The sequence below is a fragment of the Vulpes lagopus genome, chromosome 18 (genome assembly GCF_018345385.1).
Source record: "Vulpes lagopus strain Blue_001 chromosome 18, ASM1834538v1, whole genome shotgun sequence".
Classification (NCBI taxonomy): Eukaryota; Metazoa; Chordata; class Mammalia; order Carnivora; family Canidae; genus Vulpes; species Vulpes lagopus.
In genome coordinates this window covers 15,890,094-15,913,208 of record NC_054841.1, presented here as the reverse complement: position 1 = coordinate 15,913,208, position 23,115 = coordinate 15,890,094, and the positions used below count along the sequence as shown (strand labels likewise).

At 50.9% G+C, this 23,115-nt stretch overlaps 1 protein-coding gene across 5 annotated transcripts in view; it reads left to right on the top strand.

Moving 5' to 3' along the window:
* HNF4A (hepatocyte nuclear factor 4 alpha) overlaps window positions 1-20,423 on the top strand; it is a 60,346-nt gene extending 39,923 nt beyond the window's left edge. For 2 of the 5 annotated variants that reach the window (XM_041733077.1, XM_041733073.1), the window contains exons 3-10: window positions 66-160; window positions 5,059-5,165; window positions 5,874-6,029; window positions 9,476-9,563; window positions 10,684-10,839; window positions 12,924-13,190; window positions 16,006-16,158; window positions 17,220-20,423. In XM_041733077.1, coding sequence (XP_041589011.1) covers window positions 66-160; window positions 5,059-5,165; window positions 5,874-6,029; window positions 9,476-9,563; window positions 10,684-10,839; window positions 12,924-13,190; window positions 16,006-16,158; window positions 17,220-17,362 — 1,165 coding nt within the window. In that variant the 3' untranslated portion in view covers window positions 17,363-20,423. The remainder of the gene's footprint in view (window positions 1-65; window positions 161-5,058; window positions 5,166-5,873; window positions 6,030-9,475; window positions 9,564-10,683; window positions 10,840-12,923; window positions 13,191-16,005; window positions 16,159-17,219) is intronic. The other 3 variants (XM_041733076.1, XM_041733074.1, XM_041733075.1) reach the window with 3 other exon arrangements.
* Window positions 20,424-23,115: the final 2,692 nt, after the last annotated feature.

The following is a 23,115-nucleotide window of genomic DNA, read 5'->3' as shown; positions in this document are numbered from 1 at the left end:
GGATGGCCAGGATTCCGTTCAGGCGGGCTGTCCCTTCTCCATCCAACCATCCACGCCCTCCCCAGGTTTAGTCGGCAATGCGTGGTGGACAAAGACAAGAGGAACCAGTGTCGTTACTGCAGGCTAAAGAAGTGCTTCCGGGCTGGCATGAAGAAGGAAGGTGAGCCCCGACCCCCCTTCCACCTCACTGCCCCACCCCCACCCATAGTCTGAGGACGTTTACAACTGGGGCCACACACTTTATGACTCGGTGACAGGCCCCAGGGTGAATGGCTAATGGCTGAGAGGAGGGAGGGCCTGGCAATCTGACCACAGGGAGGGGCTGGGCTTGGTCTTGAGAAAGAGATAAGCTCTCACTCTGGGCTACTCAGGTTCCCAGCCGCCACCACCACCATGGGCAGCCCAGTTGGGCGTTTGCTCTAATATACTATTTCAAACAGGAAGAGAGCCGAGGATGACATCGCCGATGCCCCTGTGCCCACCACCTACACTCAGCCAATGTGCACAGTGAGGTGTGGGTGGGGGGAGCTCTCTTCCTGAGCTTCCAGTCCCAGGGATAAGCGCCCCCCCCTTCCGTAGTCTTCACTCTTGAGTATCGGGTGACCCCAAGTTTTCACATTCTATGGCGTGGGAACGACGTGTCAGACTTGCCCTGGGTGGAGGCAGAGGGGAAGACCAGAGCTCAATAGTTGTGAAGGTCTCCCCAGGCCTCCCTTCTTCTACCAGCAGATGCCAGCCACTGGGCTGGGCTTTGATACCAGTGACCAGTGACGTGGCACCCTATGTGGCCACCACTATTGTCATTCCCCTTTTTCCTGGATGAGAGGACTGAGGTCCAGAGTAGTTCAGCAGCTTGCCTGAGGCCCCACAGCTGGTCAAGCCTGAGGTCTGCACCCAGTGCCTCGGACTAGAGTTCACAACCATCTGGCACTACCTCAGCACTGCCTCCTTTATGACCTCCAGACCTCAGGAGATTTAAAATGTTTGCAGCCTGAGCTCAAGAAGCAGGAATCCTCCAACTACTCCATCTCCTGCTCCCCTCTGCTCACCTTCCCCGCTCTGGCCCCAGACCTTCACTCCTCACCCACAGCTGTGGCACACCAGCCCAGCCCTTGGTCTAGTCCTGTTCAAACACCACCCCCACACACCCCACCCCATTTTGCCCAGCCCATCCCTAGGAATGTGTCTGTGGGTCATGCCTGCAGGGCCTTGCTTTGAGCTCCCAAGTCCTGTAGGGGACTTGGACTTGACTTCAATGAAGTGCTGGGTGGGCTCCAAGGCCCCCTCCTGCTGCCAACCTCACAATGGTAGCGCCCAGATCATGGGGGGGGGGGGGGGGGGAGGGCGGGGGCGGTGAGAAGCCTCAGATGAAGAAGGGGCTTTTTCAAAGCACAAAGTCCCCTCCTCCCCAGTTTTCAGTGGGGTCGAGTCTCTCTCCTCCAAACTGGGTACCACTTTGCAGAATGAGGAAGGTGAGAAATGGGACTGTGACACATGTCTGAGCCACTGGAGGCAAGGAAGAGACTGAGAACCAGGGGCCTCACACTCTGTGGGTCTCCCAGCCAGTGGTTTTATTCCCCAACAGGCTACAGTTTTGGATTCGAGAGCTGAATCTTCCGTGGTAAAATTTCAGGCCTTGTGACAGACAGGCAGGAAAAGGATTGGCCGCCTTCCTAGGCTGTTCGTGGCCTGGTGCCCGCATGTGGTCAGTCTTTATATACGTCTCTTGCTTAACATCCAGAGTCATTGACACGAGGGTCAGTCACTTGGAAGACATTTCTTCTGGGCTCCAGTGTTCCTGTCTATAAAATGAGGAGGAGACAATGGTGCCTTCCAGCTCTGAGTCCAGCTATGCACTCACAGATTTACCTGACCCCACGGGGACATGTGTGTCTGTTCCCTGGTCCTGCCCCCGAGCTGCCAAGGAGGCAGCAGACCCATATCCTGGCCCCTGCAAGGGGACAGAGAGCCCCAGGCCAGTCTGCCTTAGTGTAGCCTTGAAAATAGCCCGCGTTTCTTGGCTCAGGGAAGGAGGCTTTATGCCAGGAGGATAGGAGCATTGGCTGATGGTGAGTGAGTGTGAGCTAGTAAGTGTTAGTAATTTGCATGCCTCAGGCAACCTGAAGATCATGGCACCAGCAGTCACTTGGTTGCTTCCAGAATAGGTCAGGGCGGCAGAGTGTTCGGTTGTCATGGGGGCCAAGCTCTGGGAAGAAAGAATATTACCAGTTCTGCGGAAGTCTTGTAGTCTCAACACCCCTCATCAGCCTGGTGGCAAGTCCCCAAAGCCAAGAGAGATTTCTCGGTGGAAGCCTCTATGATCGGGGGAGTTGAGACAAGTTTCCATTTCTCTTCTTTGACAGCCTTAGGATTCAGGAATTGAAACCAAGAAGTGGTCCCCAACGACAGGAAGGCCTGTGCTGCCAGCAGGATTTATGGGCTGGCCGGGTGGAGGCAAGGTCACCAAATCGACCCCCTCCCTACTTTACAGATGGGGAAATTGAAGCCAGACAGGCGACATGATTGGGTGGAGTCAGGACTAGGACTCAGGCTCCCCCGAGCTGGGCACACACCAGTTGAAACTGGGAGGGCTCGGCCTGGAGTCATCTTTTCCTGGTCTAGATTCCTGAAACTTCCTCCTGACCACGGGAAAGGGCTCCAGGTCCCACAGGCCTGTGAGTCTCAGCCAGGGGACTCCACAGTGGCCCGGAGTGGGTTCCCTGGAAGGAAAGACTCTGGGGGTCAGTGGGCCCAACTGCGGGTCTTGAGTTCTCTCCTCTAACCTGAGATGACATTTACCTGGGGCTTGGCTGGCAGACCCAGGACAAATGCCCAGCCCCTGGACAGAAGCCTACCCAGGAAGCAGAGCCCAAGGGTGCAGCAGGTACAGGCTGGCGGTGGGCCAGGGACAGTCTGATGGGCCCTTCCTCAGAACCCTGGCCCACCCCGCCATGGGCCCCGTCCAGGGGTTCTCTGGGAAGACAGGCTTGTCCTCCTCTCTGCCTCTGGCCAGGTCGGTTAATATTCAATAGAAGTTACATTAGGTCCCCGACCCTGCTAATACTGAGCAAACATTTGGAAAACATCATTCCGTGACTGAGCTCGCGCTGGGCACTGATAACACCGGCTAACCTTGGGGAAGCCCAATCCGCAGCTGCTGACAGCAGCCCTTTTATTGGGCCCGCCTCCCCTCGGCGCCCTGGTGGGTGCGGGCCCTGGCAACCAGGGAGGGGTGTCGGCGGGCAGGGCTGCCACGTGCACCGGGGAGCGGTCGGGGGCTGGCCCTGTCCCGGCTGGTGGGTCTCAGGAGAGATCCCTGACCTCGGGACCCACTCACGCCGGGGCTCGGTTTAGACTGTCTGGCTTTCATTCTCTGATTTCAGCAAGGTGTGAAATCATGAGAAAGCTGAGTGGCTGCCCTGTGGATGTGCCATCGAGAAACAGGGCCTCAGGCCCACCTGGGAATCAGAGCTTCTTTCATGTGCACAGCAGACATTTCTTGAGCACCTACTGTGTGCCCAGCTCCCTTCTAGTCGCTGGGGCTACAGCAGTGAGCAGAAACGGAGTTCTAGGTTTCCGGAGCATTCCTTCCCATCAGGAGACAGAGAGGAAAGGAATGAACAAGAGATTCCATGATAAGGGCCCAGAAGAAAAGGAAAGCAGGATAAATCGGGGGCAGAGCACAAGGGAGGGAATGCTGCATCAGGCAGGGTGGTCAGAGGGCCTGACTGAGCAGGTGCCGTCTGCGTGGAGCCAGGCCGAGTGAGAAGCAGCTAAGCCGTGGGGGGAGCAGACCTCCCAGCAGTGGAGCAGTGGTAGTTTGGGGGACAGAGTGGGATGAGACAGGAAGGCCCATGGTGAGGGGTTGTGATGTCACTCAGCACGAGATGGGGCCTCCCTGGTCTTGAGCAGTGGGGGGATGTGACTTCAATCCGTTTTAGCAGGTCCTGTTGTCTTCGGAGAGCTGCCCAGATGGTCAGGGCGAGGCCAGAAGCAAAGAACCTGGCGGCTCCTGCGAAGAGGCAGCGGGCCCAGCCCGGAGTTGGGGGGGGATTCCAGACAACAGGTGGACATGAGCAGGGGTGGCCCCTGAGAGAGAGAGGGGCATGCTTGTAGGCGGGAAACAGGCCCTGAGAGAGGGTGTGATTCGTACCAGCACACAGAGAGTGAGTGGCCAGTTCCAGACAGGTACCCCGGGCTCGTGCTGCCTCGCCCTCCCTCCTACCAGCCTCAGCAAAGCCTCGTCCCACAGTGAGGCCTCTTGGACTCCAGGAGACAGGGCCAGGGCAGCAGAAGGTCCATCTTATATCTTAGGCCAGGACTGATGTGGACGGGGATGCACAAGCAGGAGTGGGGCCCTAGTAGGTGGAGGCCTGCGGCTCTGAGCTCCTGGGGGAGAGCCTGCAGCAGGGCAGGAGGGAGCCGGGGCTTTTTCTTGCTGTCTCTGAGAGGGTTGGCCTGGAGCAGATGCAGCTCCTGCTGATGGATGAGTGTCAGGGCAGGTGGGACCTCCAGATGCCCTTCTCCGGGCCTTCTGTCTCCTGTTCAGGAACACCCGGGCCAGATCTGTGTCACCCAGAGCAGTTCATTTTGCTTGTTTTACACACTTTCATCTGGAACAAAAGGGACCCTTTTCCAAAACAGAACTTAAGAATCTGTCATCTAGACAGATCTCTTACTCAATACTTAAGACCCATCTTGAACCCTCTGCCAAGGCATCACTGTGTTGTGTCCCTCCAGGGCCAGGTGGATCACTCCTGCTGCACCCCACTGTGTTGGGGGCAGTTCTGGTGCTTAGAAGTTTCCTCCATGCGCTGGGTTGTAATCCATCTCCCCTTAGTCCTACGTCCAGGCTCTGCCCCCCTGAACTGTACCCTCCCACACTCCCACCTCCAAATGTGTTTCCTTTACTCCAGATCAGCCCTGCAGTATTCCTTGTGGGTCAGACTCTCTCCCCTCACACCTCATCCACTCCTCAGCAGTCAGGAAGGGAGCAGTCTCCCCTCCCTTCCACTCCATCCCTGTCCTCCCTCCTCACCTCTCTCTGCCTCCTCGCAGCTGTGCAAAATGAGCGGGACCGGATCAGCACTCGCCGGTCAAGCTATGAGGACAGCAGCCTGCCCTCCATCAATGCATTGCTGCAGGCCGAGGTCCTGTCCCAGCAGGTATCGGGATGACCCTCTACCCAGAGAGGGGTCTCACCTCCACCCCTGTCCTCCCTAGCCAGGCCCTGGAGCAACAGCTGGAAGGGCCCTGGGATATCACAGAAGGGAAACTGAGCCAGTTTAGTACAAAGACAAATCTCGAACCCAGGTCTAGCACTCTGTGGCACTTTCTAGTTCATCCTTTTGCATGCATCTGCAGGCCCAGCACAGCTTGCTTCCATTGAGGGCCTGAGATCAGTTTAGCCCCGAGAGAACAGATTAGTGGACAAGCAGACAGATTGTCCCCATAAAGTGGAGACTGTCCCACAAAGAGCGGCTCAGGCTATCCCTTGCTATGTGATCTTGGGCGAGTCACAGCACCTCTCTGGGTTGTGGTTTCTTCACCTGTCAGATAAGAATGATGATTTATCCCCTGCTTCTCCTATAAGGCTGAGGGGTTCTTGGGGTTCTAAGGAGCTAGGAGAGGAGGAGGTGGGTGCAGAAAGCAGGTGGAGGCCCAGGGGGAGCCTTCTTTCCTCATATCTGCCTTCTTTGGCATCATTTCTTCTCTTCATTGGCCCCTGAGCTTCCTCCTGAAGTGGGAGGCATCCACAGTCCCTCTCCCCTTTTCCAGACAGGGAAACTATTGGGGGGGGGGGCGCTGTGCAGGGGACAGAGACTGTAGGGAGTGCCTGGCCATCCCCAAGCATTATCCTTCACTCCCCCCAGATCACCTCTCCCGTCTCCGGGATCAACGGAGATATTCGGGCGAAGAAGATCGCCAGCATCGCAGACGTGTGTGAGTCCATGAAGGAGCAGCTGCTGGTGCTCGTTGAGTGGGCCAAGTACATTCCTGCTTTCTGTGAGCTCCCTCTGGATGACCAGGTGAGAGAAGACATGGTCTGCAGGCAGGGGGAGCACTGGGCAGGTGGGTCCTGAGGCCCACTTAGGGTACAGCCTTGGATTGATTTGATTTTATTTAACAGAACACACATGGAGCTCATGTGTGCCCAGAGATTTTTAAATCACTATTCAAATATTAACTCATTTAATCCAGCCAGCAGCCTTATGAGTTAGGTGCTATTGTCATTCCCATCTTACAGGTGATGCAATTGGGGCACAGAGAGGTTAAGTAACTTGCTCAAGGTCACACAGCTAGTATCCAGCACAGCTGGGATTAGAACACTGTGCATGCAAGTGTACTTTGGTCGGCAAGCTCCAAAGTCCAGGCACCCAGCCACTGCACTCCTGCACCACACAGCTCTCCTTGGGGCATGTTGACAGGGACCCCCGAGCCAGGGATCATTAGATTTGAGCTTGAGCCTTGGTTCTGAGACTGAAATTGCTTCCTCTCTCCGAGCCTCAGTTTTCTTCTCTGTAAAGTGGGAATTAAAATATCTGTTTCAGAAAAAATGAAGGGCATCACCATTTGAAATGCATTAATCATCTAATAGAGCACTGACATTGTGACCCAGGCCACAGCTGGCCTCCCTAAATGTCATTTTCACTCTTGTATCCCACCAAGATGGTTTGATTCAGTGTTTTATTTCCAAAAGTATCTTCTTTGGAATAAAAAAATGTCCTGGGGATAGGGAAAGAGACTGGGGCAATGGAGGTGCACGTCTGAGGACAGATGAGTTTCCAAGATACTGCAAATGATCACTCCTGACCAGGCACCTCGTAGGCCTCTCCTGCCTGGTGAAGAGTTGCTGGACTGGGTCACCCTCTCAGCTCAGATGAAAGCTCGGGGGCGCTGATGGACAGCACCCCAGACCCATCAGTGCCTTTGCACATGTACACAACACCCTGGTGATGTATATTAGACAATTCAGGTTTCTGAGAAGTCCTTCAGGCCAGGAAGCTGCTGAACTTTGTGGGACCCAGGGCTTCTCAAACTCCGGTAACCCCCAGACTCTCTTGGAACACCTGTTGGCAGCCTATGGTGGTACATGCTGTGGAAATGCTGGTTTGGTTGGTCCCTCTCACTGGTTTGGCTGGTCCCTGGATCAGAGGCTTTGTCCTATGGATCCTTCCCTGCTTTGGGAGGGATAACAGGCCGGGGATGTCAGCCAAGCTGCCCTTGCCTTTCCCCTTGCTCCTGGTGTCCTGGCCCTGGTCTCCTCTGCTGGAGAGTCTGTATTAATATTTAATCCCTTCTGTTCCTTCCCAGGGGCTCAGCAGGGCAATAAGATACCCCCAAGCTGAGCAATTGTTAACCTCAATTTCCCACCCAAACCTCCCTGGCTGGGGCTCAGAGCATTCTTAGAGAGCAGTGATGGGTGGCCAGCAACACAGGACAATCATTAACACCCCCACCCCGCCTGTCCACCCCTGGAATAGCCGCCATGTCAGGAGGGTTCCCAGCTCCCCATTCATGGTGTATAAGGAGCCCATCTTGCCCAAGATAGTTGCCCCAGAAACCATCTTCCAGGTTTGTTCGATTCTTGATTTGTTTTGGGCCTCACCTCCATCCATGGAAACCTAGGAGGCTGAGTAGCATCGAATAAAAGGGCTGAGGTCTAGAGAGGGAAAGGGATCCACCCCAGGTGGCAGAGCAAGACAGCCACAGGTGGGGATTTGGTTCCCAGGCTTCTGCCCCTGGGTTTGAGATGAAAGCCCTCCCACAGTGCCTGGTGAGTGGGAAGTGCTCAGCATTAAGTGTCCTTGGCCTCGCTTGTCCTGGTCATGGAAAGTGGTCTCTCATCTGCAAGGCTCTTTGCCATTCTCCTCTTTCTTGTCATCCTCACAAGGTATAACCTGGGGAGAATAGATGAAGGGCTGGTGACTGCCCAGGAGGGGCTGGATCTGGAGAGGGAGTTAATGAGTTTGTCCATTCATTCATTTATCTTTTTTTTCATTCATTTATCTATTCACCCATTCCTTCCTTTCTTCATTCAAATAAATATTTATTGAATGTTTACTATGTGCCAACTACCTTTCGTGCCCTCGACAATGTCTCCTCCTTAGAGAGACATCTAATGTAGCCCCTCTTGTCCCGTTGCTCTTTATTCCATGACTCTCATCCCCCTCTTTCCCTCTCTCCATCCCTCCTTCTCATGCTTCCTTCCTAAGAAGTGTCTGTCACCTAGTAGCCGCTTAACATTTGACGACCAAAAGAATGAACAATCAGATGAATAGAATGAACAAAAGCACTTCTACTTCCTAGGTTAGCCTGCCAAAAGATCTCCAAAATTCTCTCACCCGATGTTGCAGACAGGATCCTTGAGGCTACCAGTCTGCTACTACTTTTCACCAGCTGCTATGTTTGCCTTCCTTTGGCCTGATGCAAGCACCAAAGATGATGGTTCAGAAAGGACAGACAGTGTCATCCTGGCTGGGCCCCTGCCTCGGACTTCAGGCTGCCAAAGCCACTTTGTCTTCTCTGCAGGGAAGGGATACGTCAGGCTCATCCCTTGCCAAGGACCAGCGCTCACACCTTGGCCTTGGAAACCAACATCCATGTCCAAATTCTTGGAATTAGCTCTCCAAACCCTAGAATCTTAAAATGTCAAGTGAGCAGGTGCCCTGGAGACCTTCCAGAGCAATGATTTCCCAGACCCAACTGCACATCAGAATCAACTGGGGAGCTTGTAAAATGCAGATCCTTGGGCCCGCCTCTGTACACACAGACTCAGAATCTCTCGGAGCAGGGCCTAAGAATCTGCATTTTATAAAGTACTCTTCATAATCTTCTGTAGCTGGTGGCCCATGGGTAGGAATTCAAGGCCACAGTTATATTTATTTATTTATTTTTAAGATTTTATTTATTTATTCATGAAAGACACACAGAGAGAGGTAGAGACACAGGCAGAGGGAGAAGCAGGCTCCCTGTCGGGAGCCTGATGTGGGACTTGATCCCGGGTCTCCAGGATCTTGCTCCAGGCTGAAGGTGGCGCTAAACCAATTGGCCACCAGGGCTGCCCAAGGCCACAGATTTAGAACTTTCTGGCTTATAGACCCTTTTGAGAGTCTGATGAAAGGCGTTGAACCTCTGCTGAAAAAAATACACTGAGAATGTTAAGTTTCATTAGGTGCAGAAATGAGGCCCAGAGGGAAGAAGCAACTTGCCCAAGGATGTAGCAGTTCACAGATAAAGTGAGCTCTGAGTACATGTTCTTTGCCCTTCCAGGTTCCTGCTGAATCTTTTCCAGGTTTTATTGGTTATGGGAGGAAGGCAGCAGTTTTCTGATGCCCATTTTATTGATCAGGCAGGTAAAGGCAAGGGAGGCATTAAGCCGACTTGTCCAGGGTTGGCTAGGAGCAACTTCCCAGGGGGTGCAGACACCTTTGCAGGGATGCAGCTGCCGGACACCATCCCTTCTCTATTCCAGGTGGCCCTGCTCAGAGCCCATGCCGGTGAGCACCTGCTACTTGGAGCCACCAAGCGATCCATGGTGTTCAAGGATGTTCTGCTTCTAGGTAAGGAGGCTGCCTGCCCCAGCCAGGGCTCCGAGGAGGGCATGCCCTGGGGGAGATGCACCCAGGCACAGGAGATTTCCAAGGTGGCATGCCGGGAAGAGGGAGAGAGATCAAGAATAGCCATTCTCAGTGCTCCCAACTGGATCCTCCCCTCAGATGCAAGGAAATGTGGATGCAAGGAATGGAAGTTCTCTAGCATTACAGTTAGAGCACAGTTGGGGTTATCCATGGAATTGTCCGTGCACTCTAGTCTGCTTTCTGGAGCAGGGGCAAGAGGCCACTAGGAGAGGCACAACCCCCCTGGCCTATGTCATTTATGCTTCCATGGCATGTTTATGTATTATTTTAAATGCTTATAGATGGGCAGCCCGGGTTGCTCAGCGGTTTGCGCCGCCTTCAGCCCAGGGTGTGGTCTTGGAGACCTGGGATTGAGTCCCACATCAGGCTCTCAGGCTCCCTGCTTGGAATGGAGCCTGCTTCTCCCTCTGCCTGTCTCGCTCTCTCTCTCTCCTCTCATGAATAAATAAGTAAAAATCTTTAAAAAAAATAAATGCTTATAGAGATCACACTACGGGCCAGATACTAGTCTGAGTACTTTGCAAACATTACTCTTTTAATATAACAACCCTATGAGGTAAGCTCTATTATTTATCCCCATTTTACAGATGAAAAGATTAAGGCACAGAAAGTAATTTATCCAAATATATATGGTTAGTTATGGTAGAACTGGATTTCTTTTCTTTCTTTCTTTCTTTTTTTTAGAACTGGATTTCAACCCCAGGCAGTCTAGTTCTAGAATCTGAGCCTTTAACCTTGATGCACTGGTGCCTCCCAAGTGGCCCTTGAATGTCACTAGTCTTACAGGTTGTATTAGAGAACGGAGTGTGAAAGGTTCCTAGAAAACCAGACTCCAGGCCCAGTCCAATGACTTCAAGCAACTCATTCCTTTAGTCTGGGCTCCATTTCCTCATCTGTAAAATGGGCATGACAATCCCCATGGGGCCCTCTCCCATGGGCACCAGTGGCATTGCAACTGCAAAGGGCAGGGCCTGTCCAAAGCTGGGGAGAAGAGTACATCCAAGATGGCATTGTCATCCCCTTTCCTTCCCAACCCACCCAGGCAATGACTACATCGTCCCTCGCCACTGCCCAGAGCTGGCCGAAATGAGCCGGGTGTCCATGCGCATCCTCGACGAGTTGGTGCTGCCCTTCCAGGAGCTACAGATCGATGACAATGAGTACGCCTGCCTCAAAGCCATCATCTTCTTTGACCCAGGTACAGTCCACACCCCTCACCCACCCCTGATGCTCCAGACCCTCTGTCAAACTTCTCCTACTGGGTTAAGTACCCAGCATTCCCAGGATCAACTGGGAGAGGCCGTTTGTGTGAGCTACTTAACAGATGAGGAAGACCTAGGTTCAGAGGGATGATGTGACTCAACAAGGCACACAGACTCCAAAGGCTTTGTTCTGTTCTTTCCCCCCTTTACCTTTTGTCCCCTCCTCCTTCCTATTCTCTCCTTACCTCCTATCTTCTTTCTTTTCTTTCCTTTCATCTTTTCTTCTTACTCCCAAAACATTTTTATCAAAATAAGATCTGCACATACTTAAAATGCAAACTGTCCCCCCACCCCACTTTCCCTGCTAAAGCCTACTCCCCCATGGGGGAGCCATTTCTGAGTCTTCTAAGTGTTTCTTCGGGCTCTACATAAAATGCTAAGTCTTCTCTTTCTGGATTTAGCTATTCTCAATCATATTTTTCCTCCTGCCTTGGTTGAGGATTTCCCTTTTCTCTGTCACGATTCCCATCTTTTCTCTCCCATCTTCTTCCTGTATTTGCACTGATTTCTACTGATTGTCTATGTTGTTGCCTCTCCTCTCTCCATTCCATCTACTGACTCTCCACCCGCATTTTTACAGAATGCCTTTTTAGCTATGTCTTTGTGCAAAGCCTGATTTCATTTCACAATATCAAGATGGCTGGACTCCAAAGCCTTGCTTGGTTACTTCCTTTCCTCCTGACATATCAGAGGGGACCTACTTGGTTGGTTGGTTGGTTGCTTCCTTTCCTCCTGACATATTAGAGGGGACCTACATGTGCCAGGCGCTGCCCTCCCTTAGTACTAGTCTCCATTTATGTGGAGAGGACCTCCGGTAATTATAGTAATGAAGAGGGAGATGACCATAGTTTATGGAACACTCACTAAGGCACCATTCTAAATGCATTATGTGGATTATGTCACTTACAGCATGGTACCTATGAGGTAGGAATCGTTACTATCTCCATTTCGCAGATAGGAAAGCAGGCACAGGGAAATTGATTAATTTGCCCAAGGTCACACAACCAGGAAATGGCAGAGCTTGGATTTGAACTTCAGACTATCTAGCTCCCAAGCCTATATTCTTACCTACCACACACTGTTCTCCATTTCTTGAAGAATAAGATTTCTGTTTCCAGTTTCCTTGAGAGCCTGACCCATGCTGTATCCCCTGTAGTGCTCAGCATGGAGCTGGACAGATACTAATTGTTCAGTAAGATGGGGAGAATTATTGATGCTGAGTCAGGGTCAGCAACCTGGCTTGGAACGGCAGGTGACCCAGTATAGGGCCTGGCATGTAGATGATGCTCCATACATGTTTGTTGACAGAATGAAGGCATGCACAAATGTGGCTCAGTGCAGGGAGCCCTGGACTGGAAGTGTGGGTGAAATTCTTCTTCTACCACTTACTTTGTCCATAAAAGAGGAAGTAAATGCATTACCTCGATGAAGACTGAGTTGAACTATTGGACAATCACTTGAATCCCCTTCTAGGTTAAGGATCTATGTATTGATTATGTATTGATTTTTCCCCATTGATTCCTCTTTCTATCCATCTAACCATCCCAGCATGTAGTTAGCTACTCAACAAATATTGATCATGCATGGTGGTAGGTGGTGGGTTTAAAATGACAATAAGACATGCCTGTCCATCCAGAGCTCACAGTCTAGTGGAAGAGACAGTTACATCCTGTGTGGCCAGTAGTGACAGAAGAGCTGCAGAAATCTAGGACATGATGGACACTCATAAAGCAGGCATGAGAGGATGGAACAGAGAAGGCTTCCTGGAGGAGGTGAAACCTGCTGAGACCCCAAGATGACACAGGCAAGGGAGGAGGGAAATGGGGAGACTCTTCTAAACCAGCAGAAGCAGGTGTGCTGAGGTCTGGTCAGTGGGATCTCAATTGTGATCAGGAGCCCCAAATCCCCATCACAGATCTGCCAACAACTGGATGTATGACCTGGGCCAAATCCTTTCCCTGCTCCCTGCCTCATCTTCCCTGTGGGTAATGAGGAGGCTGCCCGTGCCCTCCCGTTGCAGATGCCAAGGGGCTGAGCGACCCGGGCAAGATCAAGCGGCTGCGCTCGCAGGTGCAGGTGAGCCTGGAGGACTACATCAACGACCGCCAGTACGACTCCCGAGGCCGCTTCGGTGAGCTGCTGCTCCTGCTGCCCACCCTGCAAAGCATCACCTGGCAGATGATCGAGCAAATCCAGTTCATCAAGCTCTTCGGCATGGCCAAGATCGACAACCTGCTGCAGGAGATGTTGCTGGGAGGTCCGTGCCAGGCCCAGGAGGGGCTGAGAGGTGGGCGGGGCTCCCCGGCAAGAGAGAAGCCTCACACCTAGGCTCACCTCTCAGCCTCTGTCACCTCCTTCCTCTGTGGCTTTGGCCAGATCCCTTAACCTATCTGAACCTCAGTTTCTTCATCAAGAATGGGGACGATGGTCCATTTATTCAGGCACTGAGATCCTCATGTGTGCCAGTCACGGCTCTAAGTGCTGCAGATTGAGCAGAGAATAAGAACTCCGCCTTCCTGGAGGTTTCATGTGAGTGTGTGTGCATGTGTGTGTGTGTGCATGTGTATGTGTGTGTGCGTGCGCATGTGCATAGGGCTTATGGGAACCAGCAGTAACTAAGTATACAATAAAGGGAATAACTACAGTTTTGAAATAAGCAGGTAATAGGATAGAATGTAACTCTATTTTACACTATTTTAGTAAAAAGGGGCCTATTTTAATAGTTTGGCCAACAGAGACAGGCCTCCCTGAAGTGGTGGCTTTTGTGCTGGGTGAAAGAGAATAGAACATTTAAAAACCAAGAGAAAAATGGTCCAGGCACAGTCAGAAGTAACTCACGCAAAAGCCCTGAGGCAGGAGAGGTTTGTGTATTCAAGAAAAAAGGATAAGGTCGTGAGATGGGGCTGGCTTGAGATGAAGGTGGATCTGGGCAGGCACTAAAATCATGAGCGGAAAGCCTTGTAGGCCACGGTCAGAAATCTGGATTTCATTTTCATTGCAACCTTCATAAGAAGACTGAAAATCAGACTCCTGTTTTCAACAAACTACTCTGATTGTTAGCTAGAAAGTAAATTTCAGAGGACCACAGGAGAGGCAGGAGACCCCTGAGAATGTTATTGGCACCAGGCGGGATAGGACAGTGGAGGCATGCCTAGATAAACTGGATCATCTGTGCAGAGGAAGAACACGCAGGATTTGGTGATAGATCTGATATGGGGAGCGGGTAAGGGAAGAGTCAGGGATGAAACCCACTTTTTTGCTTTGAGTGACAGGCATGATCACAGAGTAACTTACTGAACTGAGGAAGACAGAGGGAAAACAGGTTGAGGCTGAGATGGTGGTGGCCGTGGAGATGAACCAAGGACCATTTAGACTTTGGCAAAGCTCGAGATGACTGTAGATATCCCCCTGGATATCTTTCATGTGTGAGTCTGTTGCTTGAGCACAAGCTCGAAGCTCAGGAGAGAAGGCAGCTCTGTGGTGCTCTAGCAATTAGGGACCATGGTGATAGACATTCAGAAATGGGGGTCAGTGAATTGAAGCGGCAGTAGGGTGGAAGAATTTTTACAGTGATAGTACTAGATGAAGTAGGCTGGAAGGATATGAGTCAGGATCTCAGTGAACATACTTGAACTCAGGATTTTGGAGGTGATGTGGTCACTGGTGATGGTATGGCCAAGGCCCCTCTCAGCAGATATTTGGGACTGGATAATCCTTTTATTGTGGGGGCTTTTGTGTACACTGTTTAGCCCCATCCCTGGCCTTTACCCATGTGATGCCACTACCACTCCCATAGGAGTGACAGCCGAAATTGCCTTCGGATACTGTCAAATGTCCCCTGACAGCCCCACATCTCCCCCAGTTGAGAACTACTAACTCACTTCACTTTTACTTTGACTCTGAATTATGAATCAAATGTCATTGAGATCAAGATCAGGACATGAGTGCCTGGCTGGCTCAGTCGGAAGAGCGTGTGACTCTTGATCTCAGGGTTGTGAGTTCAAGCCCCACAGTGGGTGTGCAGATTACTTTAAAGTAAGCTCTTTAAAAAGAAAAAAAAGTATGGAGCTTGTGCTCTGTTACCAGTAAACTTGGGTAAAATAATTAATCTCTCTGGGCCCTGTAATCTCATCTGTAGAATGGGACAATAATGATAACAATACCCACCTTATAGGACTGTTAAGAGAATTCAATTATTTCAAATGGGAAAAGTGTTGTAAAACAGTACCCAGCACATATTAGATGCTCAATAATTGATAGCTGTCATTGAAACTTTAGAGGCCTCTTGGAAGCCTTAAAATCCCATCATGGCACACCAGTGACCATGGCTATTACCAAACTATACTTTATATGGTGTTATTATTCTGATGCTTTTTTGAAGTAGTTACTGAGTTCTAGACACTTTGCTAGGCCCTCAAAAGGAAGAAAAGTACATCTGTAATTTTAATATTCATGGACAGAAAAGTAGATGTTCCCAAAAGATGGGTTAGGGATAAATTACAATAGGAATTCCAAGGAAGAAGAGGTTTATTTCCTCCTGGAGAATCAGGAAAGATTTCCCAGAGGTGGAACTCTCTGAGCTGGAATTTGGACTGGTGGACATGGGGGTGTGGAGAAAGCATCTCTTGTGGAAGGAACATATGAGCAAAAGCAGAGAAATAGGCAAGGACAGGGAACACTGAGGGGCTATGAATAGGTTAGTTTGACTGAAGCAGAGGTGTGGGGAGGGGGACGAGGCTAAAGGTGAGTTGGCACCAAATGCTTGAAGGACATACATGCCAAGGAGCTTTGAGAGCCATTGATTAAATCCATTATGTTAATATTTAATTGATACATTACTCATTTTTATATTTAGATCTCACAGCTTTTACATACTCCTTCTTTCTTTAAACTTTTGTTCTTTTGGTTTGTCTCAATACCCTCATAAAACCTATGGATAGGAATGGTAAGCCCCAGTTTACCAACCCAGAAATAGGTAGCCAACAAGCACTGTCAATATTGGATGCACAGGTTGATTGGCTACACCTGAGGAAGATGTGCCCCCAGGCCCGTGGTCTTTATCTTAGACTCTCCATCCTGATTGACTCCTTCTCTATCTACAGGGTCCTCCAGTGATGCACCTCATGCCCATCATCCCCTGCATCCTCATCTGATGCAGGAACACATGGGCACAAATGTCATTGTTGCCAACACGATGCCCTCTCACCTCAGCAATGGACAGATGTGTGAGTGGCCCCGACCCAGGGGGCAGGCAGGTGGGCAATTTGAACTCTACTCAGCAAAGGATGAGATTGGGGCCCAAGAGAGGAGCCAGGATAAGGATGGATCTAGAAGATGGGACCTGGGATATAACAGGCCTCTGTACTCCAGGGAGGATAAGGAAGAGGAGTGAGATTGTCCATTTGATAAGGCTATTTGTTCAGTGAGGCCATTTATTCAGTGAGGTAATTAACAGCCTCTACTGAATGAAGCTGTCCTTGGGATAAGGGATCCATTGGGTGAAGATGTCCATTGGGATAAGAATTTCAATTGGTGATGTTGCCTATCAGGTAAAATTGTTCTTTGAAGTAAGACTGCCAGATTAGGTAAGACTATCCGTTAGACAATTGGGTGAGACTACTCACTGGGTGAGGATGGCCACTGGTCAAGATAGTCCTCTGAGGTGAAATCTCACAAGAGTGAGTTTGGCATTGGGCAAAGTTCTCTAAAAAGTAGGATTATCATTGAGATAAGGTGATCCACTAAAAAGAGATTGTGTTTCATTAAGATTTTTCTTTGGAGAAGTTGTCCATCGAATAAAGTTGGCCAAGTGGGTCATGGTCAAAGTTAACTTTCAAATACGTGATGCTGTGAGGCCAATTAGTTTCTATTATTCATCTACCTAAATATCAAAGGAATGATATTTTTGGAGCCAGTTGGCCAGATCCTTGAGTCTCATCAGCTGCTGCTCCTTCTCTCCAAGAAAGGATATTGTTGTCACATGTCCCATTGTCCTTGAAGAGAGTCAGAATTGGGCCCTGGTTTGGGAGAAGCAGTCCAGATCTCCATGTTACATGGTGGGGGAGGTAGGGGTTGGTAGGACCTGGGCAGAAGTCTCTGACCACACCTGGCCCAGCCACAGCCTTCTAGACCTCACCAAACTTAGATTTCCTGATCTGGGACTCAGAAGGTTTGAGCCGTAGGAGACCTTAGACCTTGTCTAGTTTAATTCTCTCATTTTACAGAAAAGGAAACTAAGTCAGAGGTGGGGAAAGAAACTTACTCCCCAAAGTGCTGGAATTCTCAGTGGTCTCTGTCTGTCTCTCTGTCCCTCCAGCCACCCCTGAGACTCCACAGCCCTCGCCGCCAGGTGGCTCAGGGTCTGAGCCCTACAAGCTCCTGCCAGGAGCCATTGCCACAATCGTCAAGCCCCCCTCCGCCATCCCCCAGCCGACCATCACCAAGCAGGAAGTCATCTAGCAAGCCGCTGGGGGTCAGGGGCTCTGCTTGCCCTAGCCCCCTCCGAGAGCCCCAGTGGTCACTTGTTCACAGTGAAGGAAGCCATGACAACAAGGCCAGTCTCAGGGCAGCAGTGGAAAGGCCAGGAGACCAAGAACTTGGGCTGTGGGCCGCATCACATTGCTGTCCTCCACCCCCTGCTCTGGATGATGGGGCTTTGACTTGCAGAGACCCCAGCTGGAAAATCTTCTGGACAACTTCTCTCACTGAAGCCACTGCCTTCCCCTTCATCATACCTACTGCCAATTGCTTCAGCCCCGAAGGACAGCTGTCTGGAGACAACAGGGGACCTCACTTAAACCTTCCCCTTCAGACCGGTACTCCTTTTTCCAAGTACTGTCCTAGTCCCCAACACAGACCCCTTCCAGGCTGGGTCAGACCAGGGCATCGGACCCTTCCCTGTTCTGCTGCCAACCCTCTCCAATGCTCCCTGTACCTGCCACCTCACCTTCCTCTCAGCCATCCTAATTTCTCCATAGCCACCTCTCCAGAGGCTGACGAAGACTTGCAAACAATCCCCCAGTCATTCCAGAAGCATTCTTACAGCACTAGCTGGATGAGGCACCACGTGGGAGATTGTTGAGAAGGAAGACACCATTCCTCCTCTGACGCGTGGCTCCTCCCTTCTTAGGGAATTAGGCGGGGTCCTTGGGGGTGATGCTCCCCACAGGCTATCAACGAGAGGACGATCCCAGGTGGACAGCTGAACTTGGAGGGGCTGAGGTGGTCAGAGAAACCACTGGGAAAGGGGCAGAGTCTGCACTAGGCCTTTCAGAAAGGGCCGATTCCAGCTGGTAGAGCAGGTGACAAAGGACTTTCCAACGAAGGGCAAACAGTCTGGTAAGGCCTCAGGTTGGAAGAAGGGCCTGGGAGGGAGGCGATGGAAAGACCAGGCTGGCTGGAACAGCACAGAGGTCTTGAACGCCAGACTGAGGCACTGAGGTTTGGGCTCTGAGGCCGAGAGCAGCTGGGAGGACATGCAGGGGGTGGGGGTGGGGGGATCGGGGAGGACAGATGGGGGCTGAGGATGTGATCCAGGTGAGAGTGAGGAGACCTGGAGATGAGAATGGATGGGTGCATGCTCAGCTCAGAAGGAGGTTAGGGAGGAGGTACCCCCACATCTGTCCTCTACCCCCACCCCAGGGCCGATCTCAAACTCCGCCTCTTTTCTGGCGTTGTGTTAAGGCACTTGACAAGCAACATCTTCTTTGTCCTCTCTATTACCCAGAGACTGTTGCGGAAGAGGGAATTGAAATCCAAGTGGTTACGCGTTTTCCTGCAACTAGCACAGCTGATAAGGGGCTGAGTCAGGATTTGATCCTGGGGTGCCTGGGTCAGAACAGGAGCTCTTAACCTTGGGGGCTAAAAAAAGGGCCCCTCTGTCTTCCCTGTGATCCAGTTGAGGGACTTCCTGCCCCCGTCACCAGCCTCAGAAGCCAAAGTCTTATTCTTCCCAGGGCTCTGCCAACATCTTGGACTAAGATTGGGTTGGAGCTATACTAATGTCCAAGTAGGGTCCAGCATCCTGTCTGCTGAAAAGTAGGAGAATTCATAACTGCTGGACCCCTTTTCCCTCCTCACCCCCCAAGCCTGGGGGAGGGGCCGCAGGGGTCTCATTTTTGGGCGATGTGTGCTGGCAGTCCAGAAGTGGGATAGTTCTGGTGGGCCAGGGAGAGATGAGGCCTGGGTTTGAGCACTGCTCTGGAAATACTAAGCCCCAAGATGTAACAGCTAGTACATCATCCATGCAGAATTTTGGTGGCTTTGGGAAAATTCTGGAAAATGCCGCTAACCAGTGGGAATGAAAGAGATGTGTCCTAGGGCCAAAGCTGTGCTTAGGGAGGAGAATGAACAGTTAGACTGGCTGCCTATCCCTACCCCAGGCTGACCCTTTTGAGTGGACAGGGGCAAGACCCAGTACCCCCAAATTCCACTATTAGTGATCGCTCCTTTTTGTGAAAGAGGCACATAAGGCGGTTTGAGGGCAGTATGTCCAAGAGAGACCTCTCCATGTCCAGTGGTCCCAGGAGCAGCCTGGCCATGCTGCTTCACCAAGTCCCCAGGCCCAGGAGGGACTTTCCTGCTCAGAGCTCCCAAGCCTTCCCCAGTCATCCCTTACTCCAAGTCCCCAGAAATCCCAGTCAGGGAGACCAGACTCATCTGGGGCAAGGTGAGGAAGCTGGAATCATTCTGTCATTTTGGTCATTTCCTCTCTTTGCTCCTCCAGCCTCCAGTGTTGCTCAGCCCTCTGTTGTGAGAGTGAAGTTGAATAAGAATTTTCCGGAGGTTGGAGTAGGGTGGGGTGGCTTTTAATGGTAGCAGCCTTCTGGGTCAGGGGCTCAGTCCTCAACCCCAAATTAACCCATCCAGGAGGAGAAATCCATTCGATTTTAGTAATTTTATTGTAATGTACAAAGCACAAAACAAAGAGCAATTTAGTTTTCTAATTCTGAGGACATGGCATTGGAAAGTCTCTCTCTCTCTCTCTCTCTCTCTCTCTCTCTCTCTCTCTCTCCTCCCTCCCTCTCTCTCTTTCTCTCTTTCTCTTACAGCACATGAGTTCTGGTCCTAAAATATAAAATCTGGAGAACTAAACAAGGATTGGGAGGGTGAGCATGGACCCTACAGTTCTTCCCCGAGACAGCCTCTTCTTTGGGCAGCTCTCAGGAGCTTCCAGAATCCATATGACTCCCTGCAGCATGGACGGAGAAGGCTAGGAAACAGATGCTCCTGGGTTTTTTGTGATGACCAAGCCAATTACTTTTGCCAAATTGTTCTGTGATTTTCCCTGATTGGGATGAATTGTGAAATTTATACCAAGCAATTCTGGAAGCAGGCTGCTTCCTGCAGGTGTGAATGCACCGGCTCCTGTGCTAACCCCCGAGCCCGTCACTGCTACCCAATGGGGCAAGGAAGCAAAACAAAACAAAAAAACAAAAAAAAAACAAAAAAAACATTTCTTACTCTTGTGTGTTTTAACAAAAGTTTATAAAGCAAAATAAATGGCACATATGTTTTCTAAGTCCTTGGATGGGTGTCCTTTCTTCCTTGTCAGGTGTTGGAAATAAGAATGAGAATAGTCAGCTGGTCCTTGACAGTGTGCAAAATTATTACTTTTTAATCTCACATCAAGAGGTAAGCAGGTTAGACATTATTTTCCTTGCCTCCTGCCCACTTTTAAAGTCAAGAAAACAGGCTCAGAGTAGAGGTAGAAGCGGGACTCTAACTCTGATCCCTGATTCCAAGGACTCACTATGTAGAGAGCCAAGTCAATCCTCCCTCTTGAAGAGTGGAGGGATGTGGTGGGAGAGTGATGGAAAGATCTGGGAGACTGGCAAGAGGGTCCAAGATGGAGCCCTATCCTGGATCATTTCCAGGGACCTGAACCAACTGCCAGCAATACGGGATGAGTAGGCATGGGGAAATTTCATAAAGGCAAGTGTTGTCTTTTAATTTTTTTTTTAATTTTATTTATTTGAAAGAGAGAGACAGAAATAGCGGGGAGAGCATGAGCAGGGAGGAGAGGGAGAAGTAGGCTTCCCAATGAGTTGGGAGCCTGAGGTTCAGGGCTCAATCCCAGGACTCTGGGACCATGACCTGAGCTGAAGGCAGTTGTTTGACTGAGCCACCTAGGCACCCCATAAAGGCAAGTGTTTTAAAAATGAACAGAGGCAAGAACGCACTCAAGAATTTCTAGCCAGGTCTATAGCCACCTTGGTCCTTTCCCCTGATAAACTAGATAGATGGGCTCATGCCATGGGCACCCCACACCACAACCTCGTATTCACTCAGGGCTATACTGGAGAGCCAATTGTTAGGTTCCCTTCTTAGCCTCAAGTGTGGCAATGTGACACTGATGGTGGCGGTGGGAGCGTTTCCACCACAAGAACAGGTGAGAGCTACAAATCAAGGCATTTCCCCTGGTGAAAGCACACCGCGGCATTCAGTGATGGGGGGTAGGGCCTGCTGGGTGGCTGGACTCTGGATGCCAGAGTGGGGGCACTCAAGGATGAAGGTGGAGCAGGGCAGCCCTTTCAGCTGCCCCAAGGGAAGGGACAGCAGTTCTGGTCTGGGAGTCGCAGATCAGATCAGTGTGACCTTGATCAGATCCCTTACTCCTCTGAGCCTCATCTGTAAACTGGGAATGATAACTCCCTCCGGGAGTGTTGTCAGGATTAAATTGAATGAGTCCACAGTAACTGTTTAAGGCTGTTGGGTATGAGGTGCCCACCACCAGGGGCTCAGTGTGAACTCTCCAGACCATTTCTGATGAGAAGCTAATCAAGTTCTCCAGCCTCAAGAGCACCCCTTAGCTGCCGGCAGATCCCTGGGGCCCGCTCCTGCCTTCCCCTCATCTCCTCCCTCACCTCCTGAGCTCCAGGAAATGTTTTCCATAATGTTGCAACAGAAGTCTTGTCCATGTGGCAGCCAGCATGGACAAGGGGGTTAGAGGCCAGAGGAGGCTACTGCAGCCCCAGACTGTGCTTAATAAATCCATATCAAAACCATAAACCCTGGGCTGCCATAAATCCCTCTGGCCTTGGCTCCTCCACCTCATCAGCCCTTTGCCCCAGTTAATCTCAAATCTCAGTGTGGGCGGCCAGAGCTTCCAGTTTGATTTCCATTTCAGTTGCAAAACAACATCAGCTTGGGTGACAAACAGCAAATCCCATCATTCTCGATTTAGAGTTGATGAAACCAAGATTCAGGGAGGTGAAGGAACTTGTCCTAAGGTGCAGAGCTAGGGAGCAGTTGAGCCAGAACTGGAATCCATGGGGCTTCTACCAACCCATGTGGCCTCACTGAGAATTGGGAACTGCCCACCCCCACCTGCAGAGGTTGCTTCCAAAGCCATGACGCTCAAAGCTTTTTATCCCATTGTTCCAAATGGCACCCCACTGCTCAGAGTGGGGATGAGAAGTGGAAGGTGATAGGCTGCGTGAGGATCCATAGGGAGTTCCATGAAGTGTGAATGACCCATCACCCCAAATTGATGGGGATGCCCCACTCCCTCTTTCATAGAACCCAGATCACCTTTGATCTACATTTCTCAAATCAGAGTGTCATATGTAAATTCCAAGATGTGACCTAAGAGACCAGAATCCCAGGATCCTGGGATTGATGATGGTGGAACTAAAAACCAAATCCCGATTCCAAGGACAACATTTGACTCCTTCCTCTTCACCAGACTTTGCTGGACAGGACTTAATCCTCACAATAACCCCCTGAATTGGGCACCTTGTCGTTCTATTTTAGAAATGAGGAAAGGACTTGCCCAAGGTCCATAACTGATGCGACAGCTTTGATTCAAACTGCCAGTTGTCTGACACCAGGGGCCACCGTGACGGAATCCGGAGGACATCGATGACTCGGTCACTGCATGGTGGACACAGAATAGTCAATGGGCAAAGCCTCGTGCCAAAGCATCCTCGGGGTTATGATGAAGCAATACCACAAGGTGCCTAGCTCTTGGAACTTACAATTTTCCTTTGTAGAGGGGAAAAAACAAGTGAATACTAAGAACCAAAGGAGAGAGACTGATGGGCAGTGAGATGGTAGTTTGCGGGAGTGACTGCTGTGGTGGGGAAAGGGGTTGGCATGCTCTTGCAGGAGAAGGCTTCAGGGGCTGGAAGGCAGAGGAAAGACGGAAGGAAGCACATTCAAGGTTAGGAGACAGAGCTTAGCTGGCAGCAGGAAGTGCAGCCTGTAGGTGG